Source organism: Epinephelus moara, chromosome 1, assembly GCF_006386435.1.
Source record: "Epinephelus moara isolate mb chromosome 1, YSFRI_EMoa_1.0, whole genome shotgun sequence".
NCBI lineage: Eukaryota > Metazoa > Chordata > Actinopteri > Perciformes > Serranidae > Epinephelus > Epinephelus moara.
The window spans coordinates 42,322,337-42,347,653 of record NC_065506.1 but is presented as its reverse complement, the minus strand read 5'-3'; the positions used below and the strand labels follow the sequence as shown (position 1 = coordinate 42,347,653).

The following is a 25,317-nucleotide window of genomic DNA, read 5'->3' as shown; positions in this document are numbered from 1 at the left end:
ACTGCTGAACAGACACATTACTGGGGCTGCTAGAGTCTATTATTACAACAAGGGAGGTGAAGGACAAATCAAACAAGGGACATGACACACACACGCACACACACCACACACACAGGAGTCCAAATGGTGCTCTTGGTGGTGGCATCACACATTAGCAGCATATTGATGTGAGGTCAGACGGAGGATAGTGAGTACAGCAACTACATCAGTGATATCATGCATGAAAGAAAATAAAGAGGTGAGTGGATGGAGAGGAAAATGAGCTACACTACATCGTCACTAGGTGAGTTATTTAACTAAGGCTGCTGCGGTGCTCTGGGATGCCCAGCACCTGCGAGTGAACCACTTATCGGGGTTGGGTCAATCATTTTAGCTTTATATTACAATAAAATCATTACAGAGGCTCAAAACATTTAGGCAAGTCCATTTATTTTCTCACTCAATTGACTCAAACGAATACATATGAGACTTGAGTCTGAACCACTGCAACATTTAATGAAGCTGCTCGTTAATGAGTATCATATCTTGGTGCAGAAGTGTGTGTTTTTTATGCCTTAGAGACGCTGTGGATTTCTCACACTGCTATTAATAATCTCAAAGATGTTCCAGGATAAGTTAAACTCCCCTGATGTGAATTTTTTCCTTCATATTTAAAGCTGGGCAGACAATGTGTGTTTTTGTCGACTGTGTACTTGTGTTTTCTCACACTGCATGTTTTAATCAGCGTTTCTGCGGGGCTAGAACCTGCAACTTCTTTGACCAGGGTTGCAACTCTTTAGTTGATAGATTTCAAAGACTTTTAAGCTCTTTCAGTCACAAATTACTTCAACATTAAAGGGTAACTTTGGTAATTTTTCAACCTGGACTCTGTTTTCCCACATGTTTGTGTCTGAGTGACAAATTGGAACAACAATTTTGTTGTGGCAACAGGCTGCAATGTAATCAGTTGGGGCAATTGCGCACCCTAAATGTATGTCCACTAAAAGAGCTTGTTTTTGTCACGGACAGACTCAGATTATTCTTAAGTGTCTAACAACATTAAGGAAAAGATCCTAACAGAGACATACCTGGCGCTAGCTAGCGAGTTCTGTTGGCTTGTTTTAGACAATGGAGGAAGATGATGCGAGTGGTGCATTCAGAAATACTCATTCAGAATGTTGGAGCACAATCTGGCACAAACTGGACCATTTGTAAATTTACAGCGCTGTCTGAATGTACCGTTCGGTTATCCAGAGCTCTGCACTCTCAGAGTGTCAGAGCGCACTCTAGTCACACTGTCTTTGAAGACGGAACAGCAAGTACACACTGACCAACGGGAACAGACTGGCCGACCCGTATGCTCTCACTCAGTGGATGGATGATGTCACAGGAAGCTTTGTGGTTGACAATTATGCCAATCTTACAAATGAGGACGGCACTTGAACGGTTTCCTCCAGTTTGTTTTGCAATCAAAGCTAACGTTGAGCTAAAAGTTAGCATTACAGAGAAATCCAATATTCCTCTTAATACCTCCCCAGTTTCTGATGAGGTGGACATGATAACCCTTAATACACATAACGTTATTCATCCCTACAACAGGAAATACTTTTCCCTAACCTGATATGAAGTGTGTGCTGCACATGTGAGCATTTGTGATGATCGCCTGTTTTGCCTCAAGCTAATAAAATGAGGTCATTGTGACATCTGTCTTAAAAGGTCTATATTGGACAAATTAAAAAAAAAACTGTTGTTACAATTAGTCACTTGGACACAAAGATATGAGAAAATATGAGTTACCCTTTAAGGATCAATAATTCACATAGACGCTCATACTGTATATACCAGTCTAAAAACATCTAAAAAGTGTAGTCTGCTTAAAGCTTACGACAAACTGCCAAGAATACCTCGTTGAGCGGGCCCTTGGCGAGATAGTACTACAGTAAGCTATATTTTATATACAGTACTGTATTATTGTGTATTTTAATTATACACAGTAGCCTGATTTAATTTGCACAGTAATCTAAAAAGCATTTAAATCAGCTGTGGTGTATTTTAAAATAGTCAATAAAATTCAGTAAATAGCAAAGCTTGCCAATTCATTGCTTTATATTTATGAAAAAAATATACAAAGTTAATAAGAGGGTACTCTGCATTAGAAATAAAGCAAACAAATGGTTATAATAATCATCCACTTTTCGTGATCAGTATGACCAGAACAGAAGTGATTACTATAAGCAGTTTCCACCGTAAACAAAAACATAATATATTGTAATAACAATATTGTAGTGATCTGTAACATTTTTTAACATGACATTAATATCTTAATACACTGCAAAAGGTTGAGAGTTAAACAACCAACAAAGGCTCAAACTCAGAGATTCCAGTCTGCTAAATCAAAGCACTTTCATGTACTTTCCAGTCCTGTGGCGACTCCGTTTGACTCCCATTATACAGATCAACTGACTGACTCCAACGTTGGTGCTTACACTGAGCGTAAAAAACAGAGCCCCTCTAATCAGTTTGGTCCATTGACAACTCCAATAAAGTTTATTCAAATAAGACAGTGACACCCTCAGCAATGTTGACAAAAAGACAGAAATGCAGCGCTACTTTGTGCAAGTCCACTATGACCAGAAAATAAGGTAAAATTCATATTAGCTGCAATTTCATATGTGCATGCATCCATTCATGCATTCACACACACACACAACCTCAGAAACACTTGTCACTAGTATAATAATGCCTCACTACAACTGGTTTCTGAGTTATGAAAGGGGACGTGACAAAACAGTGTGTGTGTTACTTTCTATAAAGTTTGGTCACGTTGCATTTATCTGTTTAGAAATGTGCACCTTGGGGAGCTCAGACAGACAGCCTAGAGTTCACTCTTAGCTCAAGGAAAATAGAGAATGTTGTTATCATTTTTCAGGACATTTTACTCTCATTTTTCATGACCTTTGACTCATGACTGGAGAACTGTTTAACTGTTTTCCAGGTTTTCAAGGATGTGTGGGAACCCTGAGACAATATGGTGACTGTTGTGCAGTGAAGTTCAGTTTCAGATCACAGATATATATCACACACTACATAAAACACTGCATCAGTAATATCAAAACAAGCTCACTACAGTTAGTAAAGGCTCAGCAGCCATGCGGTAAATCAGACCATGTAACTGCTCAAACTGCAAGACAGCCGACCAAAATCTTAGACATGCCGGGAATCCAACCACTCGTCTGACAACTCATTACATAGACAGATTTATCTGACAAGATCTAAAACAGGCTGATTACGATGACAGGCTCCATATAAGATCTTTCAAATTATTGAGGATTAAAATAAACAGAAAAGTCTTCGGGCTTATTTCCATTATTCCCATTGTAGTCCTCAATCATTAAAGTAATTAATCAAACATTGTGAGCTCCCCTCAGACTGCATGTCAAACATCCGTATAGTGACTGCCCAAGACCCTTTGCACCTGTTGATACAGCTTATTGGTTCAATGATAAAATAAATCCTAACCTGATCAAACTCAATCTCAGGATCCATGAGCTGTCGTTCTGACAACAATAAGTCTTTGGGGGCAACGGCCAATATTTGGAGTTCTGATGTAGCCAGCCAATATGGGGCCCATGACTTCCTCTTTTGTGTGCCTGTCATTTTGGCTAGTCTCTTTGAGTAGATATCTGTATATGAATGCAGATTAATTTAAAAAAAAAAAGATTATATGAAGCTAAAATGTCATCAGATGGCGGCTGATGGGTTCCGACACTGCACTTGGGCCACTGCTTTCCGCCTCTTCATATAGACTGTCTTCCAGCCACTCTGATGTGATTGATCAATACTGCCTGAACGACAAAGGGGCTGAACACATGCCACGTTTTCTGCGCCCTCAAATTCATCGACTTCAATGTAGATGTGCGGCAGGTGCGCTCAAGCACCAGAGCGACGGCTGCACCCTGACAGAGACAGAATTCAATGTTTGGAACGCAGCAGCGTGCACCGCATGTCATGTGATGAGAAACAACCAGTCACAGCCAACAGATATCGTTCCCTGATTCTGTCGATATCAGTCTGTGATAAATACGAGAAAGTTGATCATTTTGGTGCAGAGCTGCCAGAGCTTTACATCTGTCCCACGGACGATAGCTAGAAGATCAGCTCTGCACTCAGGATTTCAGGTAAGTGCTTGTTAAGGTTGCTTAGCAACTTCAGACGCAACCTGCCGCCACACTCTTAAAAGCTGGCTCAAAAAAGGCACAAGAGTAGCGCCCAGCACCTGACCTTGCATTTTCCAGGCAGTTAAAGGCTCAGCATGTGTACGGCCCCAAAGTGGAAAGCAGAACTATTTCAACAGCAAAATCTTGTCCAGTTGCCTGTAGATTCTATATACATATTCAGATACCTGTTAAGAGTCTCACAAGCCTGAAACTCATATGGTCAGGCCTAATGGGGTTTAGGTTCAGTCAAAGTTGAAAGAAACATGTAAAACAATACACAAAAGATGCGTTCTATCACCACAGTATTCTTTCTGCAACCAAAGATCATACGCAAATGCAGCATGTTTAAGAGCTGTTTAAATCCTACCAAACTTTGTCAGGTGGCTGAAAATTACAGGTTGTCTGAGCACAGAAATCTGCAGCTCTCCTACCCTACACTGTGATAGGTGCGTGTAGGGAGTACACCCTGACCTTCACACCACAAATACAAAGACACATCTGACTGTAAGATGAACTCACAATTTCTCCATTTTGTGACTTGCAGACTTTGTTTCTGAGGCATGAAAGGATGAGGGAGGAGCACCCTCCTACAAGCAGAGGACAGAAAGCTTTTCTGATCTGACATCTGTCATTACAGCCTGTTGCACTGTCAGTTTTATGTGACAGCAGGGATCTATTGTGTATTATTGTTACTGCAGTGTCATGGAGACAAGAAATGAGATTTTACTCCCAATACCAAATACTCTGATTGCACAAGCAGAATTTTTGCAGAATGTCTTTGTCTGAAAACCAATAAAGCAAAACAGTTTGAGAGTAAATCATAAAGGTATTGCAACAGAAGCAGCACTTGAAACCCAAAGGCTCTTTATGAGAATGATAAACATTACTGCAGGAAGAAGGTTATGGATTTTGTCCACCATGAATCTGACCTGATATATCTCAGGACAAATGAAAAAGTTTGTTGGGAATAAACAGTTGCAGCACTGGAGTCTCTGGCTGAAGCCTTTCATCAATATTTACGGGAGCAGCCTGCAGCTTTTAACCGTGGCTCTTTACGGAGGATGGAAGAGCCCAGAGGTTTATTATTGGAGGATACTTTGAGGCTGCAGCTCTTTTAAATGATCCTTGACCTTAGGGGTCAAAAGATTTGTCCACCAGAGTAACAAGGGAGAGATGGTAGTGAAGCCGATCTGAATCCCAGGTCTAGGCCACTCACATGCAAACGCACAAACAGGTCAGCTTGCAAACAAAGTTAAAGCCTTAACTAGGGGTGTTTTTTTCTGTGCAAATAATTTGCAAGTCAATGTTTTTTAACCTGTTGTTTTTGTCATAAGTACTTTCACACACAAAATGCGAATATTACGCAGCGAGAAAACAACATCATTTATTTATTTTTCAACAACGTTAATTTTTCTGAGCTTTTGCACCACACAAAATGCATCAATCAATCAAGCCGTGCAGAACAAACATCAGGCTGCACTGTCACAATAATGGCAGACCTGTTGGTTGTTTGTGTTTCTCGGCGCCCTGTATAATACAACAGAGGACACAAAAATTATAAAGACCATGAACTCAAGGACAATATGTGGAGTAGCATCAACAAACAACACAAAAGCTCCGTAGTTACAACAAAGACCGCAAACTTTATTATTCCTTTCAGTCTTGACAAAGGTAGTGCATACCTGATCCACTCCGTCAATTCATAACTTTCATAATAAAAGCCCTGGACATATACACTGCATAACCAGAGGGAACTAGGGACTGGGACCAAGAACTGGTTCCAGTTGTGAGGCCGTTCCAAATTGCCCAATCCATCAGAATCATATACCGCCAAGCTTATCAATTCCTTTTATTGATGCCGACATATCTCTCTGACAGTTGCCCATTGCCAAACAATAAAGTCAAACTCGTGATCTACGTTGCTGGAAACTTGCAACAAGAAGGAGTCATGGCAGAGAGGAAGAAACGAGCCAAAGCGTGGCTTCATTTCATAAAGAAAGATGACAACAGTGCTGTTTGTAATGTCTGTAAAATGATCATTTCTAGTAAAGGTGGAAACACCAGCAATACACTAAAACATCATGGGCTTGAAATCAAGGAAAGCCATGTATGTCACAGTCTACACAAGAGTGCGACTGCTTTCAAACCGAGCAGCACGTACATTACCGAGGGTAAAGATCCTCTGTATTAACATTTGCACCACGCAGACAGAGTTAGCACATTTTTTTCTTTGACTTAGAAAACCTAGATGAAAATGAATGCTGTACAAATATTTTCTCATTAATCCATTTAAGATGTTGAAAGACTTGCTACAGCTAGCTTAAATCACCCATCAGCTCCCCCTCGAGAGGGAAAACGAGCGAAGAAAGGTTCTAGGCCTACTGCTCTTACACACAGGAAATTAATCAGGAACTAATAAGGAATCGACAAAGAAATTAGAGCAATACACATAAACAATAATGGTATTGGTATCTATCAAATTGTATTAATTCCCATCCCAAAAGGAAACTCAAATTCACTCTATCTAATCTATTCAAACCCTTTATTGAACAAGTGTTGCAAATGTTGCAAGTTCGCATCGCTGCCGATGTCAATAGTTTGGATGCATAAAATTCATAGGAGAGCACTTTGTATTGCCATATTGTTTACTCGTCACGTCCTCTGTATGTAAATTAGGGTTCTCAATCTTAACCCAAGCCTGACGGGTCCTGGAAAGCCCGAAAGTTGTATTTTTTCCACTGACAACTCTAATGCAAAGGCCTTTAGATCACCAGCATACAAAGTATCACTCTCTTATCAGTCTTAGCTGATTTTAGGCCTGATTTGATCTGGCCAGGTTGAAAATTATAAATAAATCCATCTGACCATCATTCACAGTCATTGTCATAAAGGTGACTGATGATAACATACGGAAGAACTATCACTTGCCATTAATTATCTGGGGGGATTTGAACATTGCAACACATGTGCCATTCAGGATTTTTGACCCCATTCCAAGCGCATGTATGACATTTCCCTTGCCTGCATCACCAAATATCCATTTGGATGGTCCATCCATTCTAAAGGTCTCTTCTGAACCAACACCTACACATTTCTGTAAATGAGTATCATCACCCCTGCCCTTATTCTGTGGAGCAGACACAAGTGAAAACTGTTTGGTCATCTTGATGGATAGGACATTTACACTGAAACACAAACCTAATTGGAAACCTGCACAAACTAACAAAGAATAACCCGAAAAGCCTTTAGGGAGACAAACCTTGCTACAGGTACTTTTTTCTTTCTTTCTAGACTGACCTACTTTATGAATTGATTTCAGATTTTATGATGGGATTGTCATAAATCATTATAAGACAAAGGCAGGGCTGCAGATGGCCCGATGTAGAAGAAAAACTGGTGTGCTGCCATCACAGACGAGGACTGAATGACTAGTTCTGGTGATGTGTGCGTGTTTGTTTGGTCAGATGGGTTTCTGATATGCATAGTTACACAGTGACTAGTTTAGGATGCCGAGATGCTACATCGGACGATTCAGCTCACGGTTGTAAAACTTTTGAAAGGAGATATTTCATATTTAGTGCCTGTGTTAATGGTCCTGTGTTTCAGAGCATCACTAATGGTCTGCTTTTTATTTATTGATTGACTGCATTAATAGCCTGGTTTTAAGTCGAGTAACCAAACAGGCTCCTGAGCTTCACTTATGTCCTCTTGGCATATGTGTCCGTGTGTTGGTGTTACTATTGCTGTTATTGTTGCATTTTGTCTGTCATTGTTGTCTGGTGCGAGCCTTCTGACAAGTTCCCCCTCTATGGATTAATAACATTATCTATCTATCTAACAATAGGAAGTAAAAAAAAACCTACCTGAATACGACCACTTTCAGCCCAGTCACCAGCAGAAAATTTTGGCATTGTGCGTTTCTGCAAACCGCATATATGTTGCATTTGCACCTTTCATACGTATCATATCAAATTTTTTATAGTGACCTAACACATGACCTGATTTTGGACAGTGGATGGCATGACATCTACACAAGATGGCTGCCAAGCTGCAGACCACTGTTTGAGACCAACACTCAACAGAACCAGTTGGTTTTTGTTGTGCTGTGTTTCAGCAGCTTTTTAGGCTCCAAACCTAAAGTTTTTTGTAGCTACCTGTCACTTTGATTTCAGTAGCTTTTTAGGCTCCAAACCTACATGTTTCGTAGCAACCTGTCACTTTGGTTCCAGCAGCTTTTTAGGCTCCAAACCTAAATGTTTTGTAGCAACCTCTTGCCTTATTTTCAGCAGCTTTTTAGGCTCCAAACCTGAATGTTTTGTAGCAACCTGTCACTTTGTTTCCAGCAGCTTTTTAGGCTCCAAACCTAAATGTTTTGTAGCAACCTTTCGCTTTCTTTTCAGCCGCTTTTTAGGCGCCAAACCTTAATGTTTTGTAGCAACCTGTCACTTTGTTTCCAGCAGCTTTTTAGGCTCCAAACCTAAATGTTTTGTAGCAACCTATCGCTTTGTTTCCAGCAGCTTTTTAGGCTCCAAACCTGAATGTTTTGTAGCAACCTGTCACTTTGGTTCCAGCAGCTTTTTAGGCTCCAAACCTAAATGTTTTGTAGCACCTGTCGCTTTGTTTTCAACAGCTTTTTAGGCACCAAACCTGAATGTTTTGTAGCAACCTGTCACTTTGGTTCCAGCAGCTTTTTAGGCTCCAAACCTAAATGTTTTGTAGAAACCTGTCACTTTGGTTCCAGCAGCTTTTTAGGCTCCAAACCTAAATGTTTTGTAGCACCTGTCGCTTTGTTTTCAACAGCTTTTTAGGCACCAACCCTGAATGTTTTGTAGCAACCTGTCACTGTGTTTCCAGCAGCTTTTTAGGCTCCAAACCTAAATGTTTTGTAGCAACCTGTCACTTTGGTTCCAGCAGCTTTTTAGGCTCCAAACCTAAATGTTTTGTAGAAACCTCTCGCTTTGTTTCCAGCAACTTCTTAGGCACGAAAACCGGTTGTTTATTACTGAACTATTGCTGCTTTTCCTGCTAGGATAGTGGCAAAAGAGAGTCAGCGTTTTTTACCGAGACATCACTGCTATTATTGCAGGGGCTGTGCCCCCCAGACCGGACAAAACGTAACCTTTTCCTTACCATAATCAGGTTTGCAGAAACGTACAATGCCAACTTGGGTTGCCACTTTTTAAATGAGGGGATATTTCTTTTTAATGTTTTACAAAAGAGAAATAATACTGAAAACTGAAAATGCGTAATTTACTTGAAGAACACTGCTCAATCTATATTTATCTTTTATCATACTTGCTTCTGATTAACAAATTCTGTTTCAGTGCTGTTGTAGTTATACCAACAACTACCCAAAACCTCTTACGATTGTTAAGACAAACGGTGATAGCCTCAGAAACCCCAACCTGACAACAACTAGGAAACACACAAAATGCTCTGCAACATGGTGCTGTATCTATGATGCCTCAATAAACAACTGTAATGTTGGCACACTGCAGAATCTTCACTTATCTGCCAGGATGTAGTTTTCATGGTGCAAGACAAACATCTAGACAACCGGTATCTTGCTGGGTACAAGGCTATATTTAGTCCACAGATAATAAAAAGAGATTTTCACCAGCTGAGTTTAAAATTTGCACAATTTTACTCTAGTCACTGCTCATTGTGTACAGCACAATTACTGCATGATTGGGCCCAACCCCATTTGTACTCTCTGGAAACATAAGGGACAAGAAAACAATGAGAAACAATGGATGCTGGTAGATAAGCTTAGTCTGTTCTGCTCTGTATTTCCAACATCCTGTTTTGTGTCTTTCGCTCTATGTGCTTCCCTGTGGTTATATATTGCATAATGTATTGTATCACTTTTTCCTGTGATTACTGATGTTAGATTATGGTATGTTTTTTTTCCCCATAAGTCCTTTGAAACTTGCTTGTGATAAGGCCAGTTCAATAAATAAAGTGAAACATACTGTGGAGTGAAATAACAGTTAGTCTGAGGAAGGGGAACAGTCACTATGAATGGCAGTGTGGTAAGACAACACACTCAATGCTCCACTGGATCTTTGATGACACACACAGTGACTGAAATGAGGACAGACAGTGGGGGATGCTGGGAGATGTAGTTGACTGGCTTGGAGAAGCATGCAGCTCACTCGATAAAAAGGGCAGAACCCACCTTCTCCGCTCCCCGGGCCGGCCTCTGTAATTATCTCCATTAGAGAATTTAGCCCAAATACTGCACACAAAACCCAGAATTAGTGCCGCGAAAAGGTGGACAGAGAGAGGGACACCGGCCCAGACACAACCAGTCTGAACATCAACCCATAACACAACAGACATGCACACTCAACATGGCGCCAAAACAAAGAAAATAAAAGAGAAAAGGGCAGACAAAAAGAGAAAAAGACAATATGTACTGATGATGGTATCAACCCTGAAAGTGTTTGATAAGATGACTAATGCCATGTGTCTGGCAACACATTCAACATTTACAGTACCAAGTAGGAGCTGTGTGTAGCTCATACTTTGTTGTGTACACATCAGTGGCCTGAACCATATGAATAATGAATAGTCCAGTAAAACAATGACAATGTAAATCTAAAGCAAGGGATGGAGTTGTTTCTTCTGAATTTGTGTATGATTTAAAGGGATAGTTCAGATTTTTGAACTGGGGTTGAATGAGGCACTTATCCATAGTTAACTGTAGATGGCAATCTGCATGTACTCAGTTTGGAGAAGCAGACAGAAGTACCACCACTGAAGCTCAGCAATGTACTACTGTCACTTAATAAAAGGCCTACCTAAAAATAAAATATCCGTCTATGTGAACATTTCTCAACCTTAGAAATTCCATATTCCTACACATAAGCACAACTGTGCCACGCAGGTTAGCTGCTCGTATCAGAAAGTCAGACTTTCACAGATTTATGAAGGAGACAATGTCACTAAATTTACAAAAAGTGATTATAACAAAGAAATGCCAAGAGCACAAGCTTAGTGCGTAGTCTTGCAGGTGGGGTGTTGACGTCTGTACTCAGCAGGGGTGTGCCAAGGGGTCGCATTAACCGGATATTCTCAGTCATTGACCGTTTTTTTACAACAATGACCGGCCACTTGGTGGCGGAGTGCACAGTCAGTGGTTTAAGTGGCTGCCGTTTTCACACTGCAGAGAAAAAGTCATTCATCTGCTTCATGTAGCGCATAGATATATATACGCATGTAGCGTTGCTGACATAACAACGCTACATGCGTATATATATCTATGCACATGTAGCGTTGTTGACATAACGGCCTGGACACACCAGATGCGGTAGTACCGCAGAAGCTTGACTGTCCATACAGGCAGCGCATTTCTCCTGCACGCGCGCCGGTTAAACATCGACTCCACTCATCTGTTCCCGTCAGTACTCGTGTTTTCACTTCAACAGGTCATTTTAAACATGGGTAAGTCCATATTTGAATCGTTTTTTATAACGTAATAACTTAATGACAATTTGTCATTGCATGTCCATGTATTGAGCGTGTTGGATAAACACTGAAAAACACTGAATGAATAGGGCATATTGTTCTGACCATTTTATTTATGTAGTCTAGAGGCTTGGTGACACAAAATTAAAATTGTAATGAAGTGATTAGGGTAGGGCTGGGCGGTATGACAAATTGTAATGAAGTGATTAGGGTAGGGCTGGGCGGTATGACAAAATTTTCATATCACGGTTTTAAGAAAAAATCATATCCGTTTCATGGTATTTCATGGTATTTTGCTCAGGTTCGGCCAACTTGACATGCTGCTGTGTTGTGCTATGGCCTATTCAAGTGCCGGAATTTGTTATTTACCTGACAACGCCTGAACGCAACACACGCTCCGCTCCATTCATTTGGGCTCCACTGACTGCGTACGGAAGCGACACGTAGAGAAGCCAGCGGGTTGTTTACCGTTTGCCGAGCCGAGAGGCTGCATGTAGGCTGCACGAAATGTTAAAGCATTTTCCACCTAAATTATTACATATATTTGAGTTATCTACAAGTTTACTGTACTGTTTGTCATCTACTCGCTTTCAAATGTCCGCCACGGACATTTACACAATGTCACGGATAAACATGGGTAAATGCATGAAAAAATTATTAATGCACACTTTATAACTTGCTTGTTGGATTTATTAGAAACGAATGAATGAAAACTAAATGTCTTTGAATATCTTTATTATCATTTAAAAACGAAAATTAAAATGACCGGTAAAAATAGATTATGACCGGATTTTTATGACCCTGTCCGTCAAAATGACCGGCGACGAAAAAGTCGAGAAAGTTGAGAAAATGTAGTGCCAAAGGAAAAGAGCCGTCTGAAGGTAAGACATTCTAAAAATAGCATCCACTTAGGCTGATATTGGTTTTTTTTTTTAGGTGGGCCTTTTTTAAGTTGGCCAGAATACATTTTGCTGCCAACCCCTGTTGACAGCACTATGTTGTTTAGCTTGTCATAGCATACTCACGTCTGCTTCTCCAAACTGGGAGCATGTCCACTGCCATTCACTTCAGGTAATACACTGGCGATGGTTAAGTACCTCATACAGCTCCACTTCAAAACATCCAAAATATTCCTTTAAGGCAGGAATCTTACTTTGAGCAAAAAAAAAAAAACACCAAAAATAATCATGACGTACAGTAAAACACTTCATTAGAAAACCTGAGATCGTCATAGTTTCGTCACTGTTTTTGTTAAACCAGTGAGTGACCTTTAAAAAAGGGAAGGAAACACTCAACAATAGGAGCCACCACACAAGCAAGCAAGGACAAAACTCATATGAGTCGGGAGGCAGGTGGGAAAAAAATTCCATTCACTGACGACCAGTCTCTCTGTGAACATCATTCAAGGACATAAATGGAACTACACTGAAACATTAATTAGGTAAATGAAGTTTAAAAGGACTGAGCATCCTTCTTGTGGTAAGGATGTGCAGATGCCACGTCACTAACAGTCACAGAAGAATTCTTTCAATATGTGCGTCATAGCGCATCAAAAAGACTCCCACCAGTCACACAGAGCAGAATGGCAAAGGAACGAAGGGGAAGGCATGGAGATACACGAAGGACATTAAAGGTGTCTCTTCTATCTTAGTCCTATGCTGAAAAACAGGGTGTAAGATAGGTATAGGTCACTTCAAGGATCAAGAAATGCCTAGTCAGGGTGCTAAAGCAAGCTATCACACCAGACATAACATACCCGGGCTGTCGGGGTCATCTGAACGACAAAGACAAAACACATCATAATCAAAGGAACAGAACATTTTCTATGGCAGCTATTCCACATGGAGTGGAGCTATTGAGTTAGACTACCATGCTTCATCAGTTTTTTCTCTCAGTGAAAATCCAGCCTGAGCAGAGTTCATATTCGCCTCTTAAAACTTCAAAAATATCATAAATTAGCTGGTTTAATAACTCTGTTCCCAAGTGCAGTTTTAGTCCCTGGAGCGGTTAAGATTTTAATAAATAGCAGAATTTAAACATCAGCTGAGACTGCAGTAGGATTCATTTTAGGGTTGGGTACTGTTCATATGTGAGCTGACTCCAGCACCAGGACCTGGAGTTCGGCATCAGTATCCAACAGTACCTTTTATTGGGACTCTCACTGTTATAACAAAAACATAATTTCTGAACCAGCTGCAGGGATGACGTAACAGGCTAAAAAGCAATTCTGCTGCTCTCCTCTTTTTTTAAATCACACATAGAGGTAATCTTCTGTCTCCGTCTGTTTGTCTGCTTATGTGTGTGTGTGTGTGTGTGTGCGTGTCTGCCTGTCTAGCAGTACTACTAGGTTATTTTTAAAATCATATGGAAAAGAAAATGGACCAGACGTCGAAACTATTGCGGCAGATCTGCACTGAAGCGATAGTTTTGGATGCTGGGAAGCTAACGGAGTGGCTGACGGAGTAGCCAATGGAGCAGCTGATTCCCCAGCCTTGGAGGTGTGTGCGTATCTTGTCTGAAGTTGAACCCAATCAGTACGTTTACATGCAGCTCGACTAACACATCTAGATGATCTGACTGAAAATCCAACTATTGCTGCATGTATCCGCTTAATCCGACTGGAGTCAGACTCAGCGTTCTGCGCGTGCACCACTTTTTCTTTCGCGGGCTTTCACCCAGAAGAAGGAGATGACGTGGCAGCAGCAGTGCAGTAACTCCCGGAAAAACAAACAAACAAACATCATGTCGACCGAGAAGCAGAAGACGCACTTCTGGACGGACGAGGAAACTACATTCATGCCCCAACAGCTAAAGGAGCTAAACATTTTGAAGTGTATGGATGGTAGGAAAACGCGAAATGCGGATTTATTTAAAAAAGTTTCTGAACAAGAACCAGAACTAGTTCAATACGCACTGTATTAAAAAGGACACAGTGCCGGCTATCGAGGTGGAGTCAGACATACTTGGTCAGAAATTCGATGACGAGAAGTCCGACTTGATTGATTAGCTGAGCTATGAGCTTAGCTCGACTACTGCGTAGTCTGAGTGGCTTTGTAGAGATCCTTTGCTGGTCTCGGAGCTTCATGGCTGACTACCAGGTTTTGTATGTCACTTCTGTCTCTTGTCTAAACTGGGCATACTCACCCAAACGCACTCTCAGGCACCCAAATTTGGCACAGACGGATTTAACGTGAATTGGTACTCGGTAGTACTAGCACCAGTTCAGTACCCAGCCCTAATTCTTTTGTTCTGTTTAGGTTTCCATGCTTGTGTAACTGCAGTTTAACTGATATCAACATGAGTCCTTCTTAAAACCAAATATCCTGCAGTTGGTTTGATCGCTTGCTCTTTCTCCGCTTGCTTACAGAGGGAGACCTGCCTTGTCAGATTTATCTACTAGCAAATACTATTTGAGCGCACATTAGTACCAAAATCTGTAATAACTACTCCAAACATGCTTAACATGCTTTCTACACCACTACCTAATGGTGGTAGTAGTAGTATTAGAAGGGGTTAAAGAAAAGATTCATGGGACAAACTGCACACGAGAAAGAGTTGCTCATCTCTACAAACATGGCGACAACGAGTCTGTTTTTGAGTGGATTTTCCTGTTAAGAGAGAAAAACTTTGTCTGACACATCCTCAATATTCTCCTATAAAATAGTGCCATACCCATTTTGCAATCCAGCGGGAATAAATCAGGCTATAAAAACAGATTTACAAACCTGCTTGCTCCATTTCCTCCTCAATATCAAAATTGAAATATTCTTTTACCCCCAAAAAATAATTTAGAAAACAAAAAACAACAAAGGTAGAAGAACAAACAGTAAATGAATTAAATAATACAAAAGGTAAAAAAAAATACTGAATAAAAATACTTTCTGTTTAGACAAGTGTATATGTGTTTTTTTTGTTTTTTTTAAATCTCCGACTAGTTAGGACTTTTTAATTCTTACAATTTTATAGTATATAAAATGGGAGGATTCAAATCATAGTATTTGAGTGTAATCTAAATAAACATGATAAAAAAAGCATGAAAGAAAATCTCTTAATAAATATGTAAATGACTGCAAATACGAAGCCAGTGATGAAAAGATAGATAAATGAGTGGATCAGAAAAACAAAAAAAGGACAATGGCACTAAATATTTTCTATCTATTATTCTTTATCTTTGTCTACTCTCCTTATTATACTGGTGACTCCTAAACAAAACATTTTATAATCAATTTTCTTATTACCCCTGAAATCTTCTGAACAACTGGGTCAGACAATAAGAAGACAGAAACACTTGAACACATGTAACTGGTCACGTCAGCCATGTTGTCCTACCTTTTAGACTGGGGAAAGGCGTTTTCTCCCTCGCTGCCTTGTTGGGAAGGGCAAGGTTAGACAGGCTGAAACTGGTGCCGTGGTTCTTGTAGAGATTGCCTGTAGTGGGGGTGAAAACAGGAATAATATTTAAATAATCATGCAAAACCAAAAGGTATGATAATTAACATGATTCACCCTTAACAATTTTGGAGAAGCGCAGATATTTACTCTCATCACAACAGTGAGTAAACAGCATTTGTTAACAAGAGGCGACTGACCCAGCTGTAGGCAAAATAAACTGTTAAATTAACCACTTGTAAATATGTAAATGTTGATATCTACAATAAAAACGGACTCAAAATAAGTCGTCCTAACAGAAGACATCATGTAAAACAAAACCTACTGTGTAACCCACCTCTTAAACCTGACGTAAATGATTTTTTTTTTTTTTAAAGATATTTTTTGGGCATTTTTTGCCTTTAATGGACAGGACAGGTAAGCGTGAAAGGGGGAGAGAGAGAAAGGGGGATGACATGCAGCAAAGGGCCACGGGCTGGATTCGAACCCAGGCCGCTGCGGCAACAGCCTTGTACATGGGGCACCTGCTCTACCACTAAGCCACCAACGCCCCTACGTAAATGATTTTTAAGTCTGAAAAAGCAGCATGCACATCCATTGATGATAAATAATGGGTGCTGGACAGAGAGATAAATACTAAAATACAAAAGCAGGTCCACAGATAGATATACCACTGTTTTTTTTTCTGCTCAAGATTTATTACATCACTGTGGTATTTCTCATCGAGTATCACTATTTTCTATAGCATTAGGCGCACCTCTATTTTTCAAACAATATATGAATTACAAAACATCATCTTTCACTATTTCATCTTGAATTTGCGTGTCATTATGACGTTCTTTTAACCTGATGTTTCAGTCATGTGATATTGAATGTGATCTCTTGGCACTGATGGCCTTTTATAAATGTATATTTTTTGTAAATGTATTTATTTGTAAATGTATTCCTGTGGTGTAATTTTGTTCTGGTTTTGAAGTGTGTTTCTGTATAGCTACATGTGTTATCATGTGATCTGTTGGGTGACCATTATTGCTTGTACATACAGAGGTGTGTCTCCTTATCTTTTTCATGTTTGATGAAGGGTCAGTGCCCTAAACGTCACATGTGGTGATGCGATTAAAATGTCCAAAAGGAGCAGTTTCTGGTGTGTGGACCTGCTTTTGTATTTTTGTAAGTAATTTGTTTGGCCATCTGGGGTAGGGGAAACAAACTTTGAACACTAACATACCACCTTTAAACTGATTTGAACTTGTCAGCATACAGTGGTCTTTTTACACATATAGAACAACATAAGCATTAATTTGTGTCCTAAGTTGTGGTCCTGGTTACCTGGGTGAACTAAAATAAGTATTTCACTGCTGGAATAAGATCCTTTTATAAAACTGAGATGTCTATGCCGTAGAGAGACAAAAATACCTTTGAAATTGGTACTATATGAACTGAGAAAACTGAGTAAGGGCTGCTTTTGCTCAAGAAGTAGAAAACCAAAAACTAGCTAGACTAAAATATGTTTCAGAAAATATTCTAGGTGAGAAATAGGCAATGCAGTAACAGAATTATGGTTTATATTCAATTAACACTGCCTAGTTTTACAGTTTGTTGTGAGTTTGTTCTGCTTTTGCGATCCGCTTTTATATTCTTTGCGTCCATGGTGCATAAATACAATTTCCAGTACGAGCAACAGCACGAGAACCACTGAAAATCCTGGGGGATACACAAGGAGATCTAGGCGCTGGAAGCAAGGCATGATTTATTACACATACTACCCACATTGTTTTGGTACAAAGCTGGCTGAAAATCAGCAAAGTATCCCTTTAAGTGCAACATTCATTCTCCTTTGAGCTGCTTCGATTTCTACTCACTCGAACATCTGCCTCTTTAGCTCCTAAATGCTCCACTATGTTCACCAGCTAGATGCTAATTGTGTCTGTCAGCCATTTAGAGCTGGGCAGGAAGTGTACACTGGTTGTGTTTTTGAGCTTCTTGGTAAAAAAAAAAAAAAAAAGGTGCCTGTTGCAGCCGTATGCGACACTGTGAGAGCAGTGATACTGTTGTCAGAAGCACAGAGGAAATTCTATGACAAGGCAACACTGTGTTCACTCTCATGAAGGAAACTAAACCCACTGTATGCTCTAGATTTGGATGCATTTTTTAATTTGTGAGGAGGCGTGATCAAGCTTTAAGTCTTTCCGAATGGGTGCGAAAAACTGGGTTTAAAAAAGCTTTTGCTTTGGTGCTCCAATTCATCATCATCCACTTAAATCAACCCACTTCCCATGTTTTACAAGCATGAAAAAGACATTTGAATATGCTTACTGGCAAAAGACATGAGTCCTCCAAATCCATCATTGCTGCTGTTGGAAATGGTGGAGTTTGGCGAGCTGTTGCGGGAGTCTCCCTCCCCGTCAGACTCTCCTGGAAGCCTCAGGCTAGAGGGACGTAAAGGACGCTGCACCCTAAATAAAAGAGCACAAGACGTTACTGTGCGCCACAGACACAGAGACATATGCACACTACATGGGAAACTCTGAAGCATTCACACCATACAACACACCACCACAGATTCAAGACCACCATGAATGGAGAGAGTAATCTGACATGCTGGGTTTTGACAGAGAACATTGCATGGTTGGTCAGAGAGCCCATTTGAATGATGGTAATGCACTCATTCAAGTGATGAACAAGTTTAACACACTTGTTGCCATTGAGGTTCTGGTTGAATCGAGGGGTGTATGACTCCACTTGCTCCTCTGCATCAGGGTCATCCTCTGAGGGGAAGCCATACTGAGGCTCAAAGTACGGGTTGTCATACTCTTGCTTTTTGTTGGCTGGGTCCGCCAGGCCAGCATCAGCTGGAGGTCTGAGAAATGGCTGACTGCCCAGTCCAGAGACGGGGTTCTGTAAAGCTGCACCTGCTGACGCTTCAATTTCAGGTACTTCCCCCGGCTCCTGGAAAAATGAGCAGATTCATGAGAGTTATAGATGATTAAATATTGTCCTCCTTTCCCTCATTTCAATACAGATTAGATCAATTCTGCATAACTCTATTTCCTCCTGAAAAATCTGCAGCTCATGTCCATATCCAAGTTAGTCATCACAATATGAGACATTTAATTTCCAGAAAAAAGTTAGAGGTGGATAGATCTCTGGTTTTTCCAGTCTGGTCAGGTGTATGAGCTTAAACTGGTTTGATTTTATGCAAACCGGCTGAACCGGCTCTAGCACTATAATACATTCTGGCAAGGTAAAAAAAGCCAACATCAGCAACCTGTGCTAACGGTGTCACAGCACTAAAGCCAATGCACTGTAAAGTATTTGTAAAAAGCAATATGACAATGTGGTTAACATATTTTGATGCTGGTTTGTAAACGGACTAATGGAGGCACTAGTGTCTAACAGGCCATGCACAATTTACTGCCGAGTTAAACACGGCAGCATGATGAAGATCAAACTACAGCAGAGGTGGGAGGGGGAAGAGTGGTGCACGTTGTGTTTGTTCAATTGAAAGTTCATGTGTTTTTTGGAGTGATGAGATGAGACACGGCAGAGTTAGTCTCTCAAGAAAACTATCACAATGCTAACATGGCAACATTTTGGATTTGAAGCCAACAAAGAGGTTTCCTAACTTGATGTGTGAGACGTAGTGTGGTGTTTCAGGCTGAGCTTTTGTTTTTTCCTGTTTCAATTTATTTCTGTTGATCACCTTGAATGCTATGCAATGGACAAAGAATAAATGATTATTGAAGTTGAAATGACAAATGATATATTGTAATTTCCAGTGAACATAAATATAATGTAAAACGTGTGTTTTCTGTTTAAAAAGTACAAACGTAGGACAATAGCAAGAAGGCTACTAACCCATCTTTTAGAGGGTGAAGTCTCCCCTATGATCTCAAGCATATAGCTGATATTTACGGTGTGTTTACATGACATAACAGAGGTGCGCATTTAACACATTCAGTGTGTCCTGTAGGGCTGCCCTCGACTAAGAATTTTCCTAATCGACCAATAGTCGTCATTTAGGGCCATTAGTCGACTAGTTGCCCGCATGTTTACGATGTTTTTGTAATTATTAAACTGTATATTGTGGGCGGGGCAACACAATGGTTTGAGTTGAAGGTGTGAGAAAGAACAGTATCAGTAACATTGTTAACACTGTGCTACATTACAGAGAAATACAAAACCGTACTAATGAACCTTCATTAATATAGGCCTATATTTTATCTACAAGTGCACGTCACACACTGAGCGAGCCGCCTGTTAATGACGCTGTGGGCTAATGGGCATGTAGCTACTTCCATGTTTCAGATGATACGTCATGTTTGTAGTCGACCAATGAAGATGAGTTTACATATCACCTTGGGTTCGTCCTTCACCTTCTCAAAATGATCCCACACTTTGGATTTCCTGCCCGACATGTTATTAACTAGCCTGTGGAATAACCGCAGGTACCAGCACTGGAAATTAACCTGACTCCTGTCTGACTGCTGAGCGTGGACACTTCCTGTGTCTGTTCCTGTCTGACTGCTGAGCGTGGACACTTCCTGTGTCTGTCAAATTAAAGTCCCACATGGTCCAGTCATATAGGTTTTGATTTATTTTGACAAGGCTCAGCTCCTAATAGAGTTTCACATTTGTTTGTTTTTTCTGCAACTAAGCGACCAATGAAATCTTGAAGAGTAATGACCTTTCTGGTTGACTAACGTTTGGTCAACCATTAGGGGGCAGCCCTAGTGGACAGAGAGCTCTACTGTTACGCGACGCAACGCAACAATCGGGCGCTCATTTGCTGTTGGGACATGGTGTCATTATGTTTGACTTGGGAGCGCCTGCTGAGTCAAGTGCAACACCTAGTATACTGGTCCGGCCCAGTGTTTGGCTTAAAATCAAACTATTTGAACATTTTCAAACCAGCCCGACCCAAACAACAGTATACATCAGAAAAATACAGCCTCCAAAGTGAATTTAAGGGTAACACTAAATGGGCAAATCACACACTTGGTTGACTCCCTGGATGATTGTGCTGGGACTTGAGCTTGCAGTTGTGCTGGAGCTTGAGCGAAGAGGTTGTCCGTCAGAGGGTTCAGCAGGTCCGTCCCCACTCGATGGACCCTCCGAGCCCTGACCTTCCCTGAAGTCATGGAAGTCCTGAAACTCAACCTCACTAGCGTCTCCCAGTGCAGCATGGGTAAGCGGGTCCATGCCTAAAAAATTGAGGTCAAATATTAAAAGGAAGGTGGATATCACGCATATGGTCAATCCTGTAATGAAACAACAACTTACTTGAAGTGTCTCCCTGGATGTCACCTTGGATCATCTCACTCACAAGGTCTCCCAGTGACGAATAGGACGAGCTGGAGTCATCGTATGCCTCACTGTCACTACCGCTGCAACATATAAAATGAATGAAGTTGCCTAATTGACAGTACATCCAGCAAATAATAAAATAAACTTGACTAAACAGATTGAACTGTTATGCTGAAAAGGATCTTGCTCTTTCTTACCTGTCTGTCGGGTCAGACTCGTTGCCTTCATCCTCCAAAGGACCAGCCATAGCTTCAACCAGCTGAGAGCTTCCATCGTACACTCGGTAGTTCACCGGCTGCAGCTGGTGAGCGTACCACTTGGGCTTGTCTCCAATTAAGGAGGGGTCAAACACATCTAAAACAGAAGTGTATAATGTTCATAACGCTTGCTTTAATGAGTTCTCTGTAATGCATATTGAACAAGACTATCATCATAAAAGAGCCTTACTGTTATGTATCCTCTGGAAGGCGAGGTTGGTGGGATTCAGAGCCCATTCTCCATAGAACTCCACGGCCTGGGTGTGAGAAAGTTTATCTGCAAAGCAAGAGCGTCGTGGCCGAGATGCAAGAAAAGAAGATGACTGAAAAGCCACAACAGGCCGAGGGAAGAGGCGCAAGGTGCGAGTGTGCATCTGGAACCCCTGGAGAACATTTGGGGAGTTGAAGAACCGTACCATGGCGACCCTGTGAAAGGGTAAAGAAGGTTAGTTGTTTTTTAGGTGAACCTTTCAATAGGGGGCTAAAATTCATTTTGCTGCTGCTCCCTCTCCACAGCCACCAGACTCCTTTGACAGAAACAGTAATTTTACTTCGCAGAACACAGGAGTTGTTTGTCTAATGCTGCATCTGATCGGTTAGTTTGTTTGTGTTATTGTGGGAGTTTCGGAACCGAACTGATGTGGCTTGCTTAGCTTATGTGCCCCAGTGCTCCTGTCTGCTTCTCCAAACTGGGAGCGTGCTGACCACAATTAATTGTAGATAACACACCGACTATGGAGCTATAAATGTGTTTATAAAGTACAAATGAAATATTTTATTATATGGAAGCTCAATGTGTCTTCATCGGTTTAAATAAAGGTTTAATAAAATACCAACATCTTTCACCTCCAAACTCAAATCTTCCAACCTAAAACTTTTCTCACTCTCCATGTGTACACTGTTAGCAAACTGTTGAAGGCGGGGAGGGCAACAATTCCTTAACCTTAGGGTGGGCATTTCATTTGAAAAACATTGAAAAGAACGCAGATGGGCCAGCCCTTTAATATTCCTTTTGAGCTATGAATTAAATACATACAATATTATTATGATTGCACGATACATCCATGGCCAACGACTACTAGAACAGAAGAGTTTAAAAATTGCATTGTTGTTAATAGAATTTCTGCCGATAATCTGTCCACTAGTGAGGAGCAGGGCTGCAGACTAGGAACGCCACTTAAAACCTGGTCTTGATTATGATTTTTGCCCATCTATGGAACATTTATTGTATGTAATAGTTGAGCCTAATATTCTATGTATGTTGAAATGAGTTTAACTATTAAGGAAGAGAACAACCAGCCTCTGTTTCTCCCCTTTTTCCTAGCCCCTTAAACTGACAGACAGAAACACAACAAATAGATTAAGGAGAGAGATATTCATGGCTTGCCTGGTGGCTACATCCACAGAGTCAACATCATTGCCATAAATCAGAGGGTTGAACTCTGTGGAGGACGGTGAAGCTTTATCTCGTCCAGGTGGCAGCAGGGGCATCTCCTGACCTTCCTGGAACTTCTCCAGGTTCAGGATGGGCTGGGTGTTCAAACTCATACTGGCCAAGGCCTAGAACAGATGATAGTGACACAAATTATAAACATAACAGTGGATCTGAAGACAAAAACACAGCGCTGTGATGGACCACTCCCACGATTGGCATCAACATTTAGTTGATGTGTCAATTTTTATAATTATTGGGACATCTTGAAATATTTGCCTCTTCTATTGAGGGTAAACAATTAGGACAAAAGTGAGTGACTGCTAGAATGGGGACTGAAAGGGGACCTATTGTGCTTTTCCTTATTTTCTGTTATATAAACATAATTATATAATGATGGATGCTCACACTGAATGTGGTCCAACTTTCAAATAATGAGGTAAACGTATGTGAAAGTAATAACTGTAAGCAGATGCAGATGTTAATATGTCCCTGATTTCTGTTCACACTGCTGCTGGAACACGTTTGGTTGCGTTTACAAACTTTTAATGGTTATTTTTACGAGCAGAAAGTGCCATTATACACAGTTATTACCTGGCTGAAAGTGCACTGCTATATTAAGCTACATGCTAACATTAGAGAAACATGTAATCTTGGTTGCCGCTGTTAATTTGCCACTGATTTCTGTTCATATTCCTGCTGGAACACATTTGGTTGCGCCGGGCGTAGAAATTTTTAATGGTTATTTTTACGAGTAGAAAATGCCATTATATACAGTTATTATCAGGCTGCAAGTGCACTGCTACATGAAGCTACATGCTAACATTAGGGAAACATGTACTCTTGGTTACCAATATTAATTTGCCCCTGATTTCTATATTCTGAATAGAACATGTCTGGTTGTCTTTAGAAGCTTTTGTTGTTAATTTTGAAATGGAGAAAATGCTGCTACACAGGGTCATTACTTGGCTGCAAGTACATTGCTACATGTAGCTACATGGTAAAGGCAGAGAAACATGAAACCTTGGATGCCGATGATAATTTGTACCTGATTTCTGTTCATATTCCGAATAGAACATGTCTGGTTGTCTTTGAAGCTTTTGTTGTTGATTTTGAACTGGAGAAAATGCTGATACACACAGTTATTACTTGGCTGAAAGTACATTGCTACATGTAGCCACATGCTAACGGCAGAGAAACATGTAATCTTGGTTGTCGATGATGTTAATTTCTCCATGATATCGCATCGTTTTCCTGCTGGAACATGTCTGGTTGTCTTTACAAGCTTTTATTGTTGAATTTTAATTGGAGAAATTGCTGCTACCCACAGTCATCACCTGGTTGCAAGTACATTACTACACATAGCTACATGCTAACCGAAGGGAAACCTATAATCATGGTTGCATGTGCTGCTGATTTCTCCCAGATACAGGATAATAATTCAGCTGGGTCAGGTTCCGTCGTATTTTGGAGATTTTATTGGTGATTTTTTTCAAGGTAGAAAGTGCCGCTATTCTATGTTACAGTTATTCCTCAGCTGCAGTAACAGTGCAGAAATAAAAAGATATGGAAGACCCAGAAACACTGACCAGTCAGAGCAGAATGGGCTTTTTCAGGAGGGGGCTTAAAGACACAGCCACTAAAACAAAGTGTCTCAGACAAAGGGTAGATACAGGTGTTCCAGCCCATATGGTAAAATAAGGGAAGGAAAATAAAGTGTTTTTTGAACATTAAAACATGACAAAACGTTCTAGTAGGAAGCCAAACTGCAAGTATGAACCTATAAAAAAGCACATTAGGTCCCCTTTAGACATGGGAAATCTGGTTTATGCTACCAAGCATCTCTGCTACCCAGCAGTGTGCTAAAGTGAGGTAAGGGATGATAAACTACAGGGTCCTACACCAGGTTTCCCCCATTTTCACACTTAAATAGCATCTAAAGGATCAGTTTTGTGAATGTTGATGCCTGTGGTGGGTGTGTCACTTTGGAGAGGAGGGGCACAAGGGAAGTAAGTCACTATGCATGGTTTGCTTTGAGGGAACTGCTGCAGACTCAAGAGTCAATGTTTAGCTTAGCATAATGGAACATTTAGTTGCCGGGTCTGGATGAATGTTAACTTTGTCAAAGTGATTAGCTTCATCATATCTTGTTTTGGTTACGAGAACACTCACTGATGCCAAGATAGATGCACGCACATTCAGTCATGCTCAAGCCAGAGCTAAGCAGTGTATCAAAAAACTGGTCCGCGACATTCTGTGACACTGT

General features: G+C 40.7%; 1 protein-coding gene across 23 annotated transcripts in view; it reads right to left on the bottom strand.

The window, feature by feature from the left end:
* The window catches only part of madd (MAP-kinase activating death domain), an 83,268-nt gene that overhangs the window by 34,153 nt on the left and 23,798 nt on the right, over positions 1-25,317 (bottom strand). For 9 of the 23 annotated variants that reach the window (XM_050042200.1, XM_050042191.1, XM_050042115.1 and 6 more), the window contains exons 9-18: positions 23,007-23,179; positions 21,810-22,045; positions 21,560-21,716; positions 21,339-21,442; positions 21,054-21,259; positions 18,751-19,004; positions 18,372-18,511; positions 15,996-16,094; positions 13,423-13,440; positions 10,375-10,434 (exon numbers count right to left, since the gene is read on the bottom strand). In XM_050042200.1, coding sequence (XP_049898157.1) covers positions 10,375-10,434; positions 13,423-13,440; positions 15,996-16,094; positions 18,372-18,511; positions 18,751-19,004; positions 21,054-21,259; positions 21,339-21,442; positions 21,560-21,716; positions 21,810-22,045; positions 23,007-23,179 — 1,447 coding nt within the window. The remainder of the gene's footprint in view (positions 1-10,374; positions 10,435-13,422; positions 13,441-15,995; positions 16,095-18,371; positions 18,512-18,750; positions 19,005-21,053; positions 21,260-21,338; positions 21,443-21,559; positions 21,717-21,809; positions 22,046-23,006; positions 23,180-25,317) is intronic. The other 14 variants (XM_050042278.1, XM_050042167.1, XM_050042176.1 and 11 more) reach the window with 2 other exon arrangements.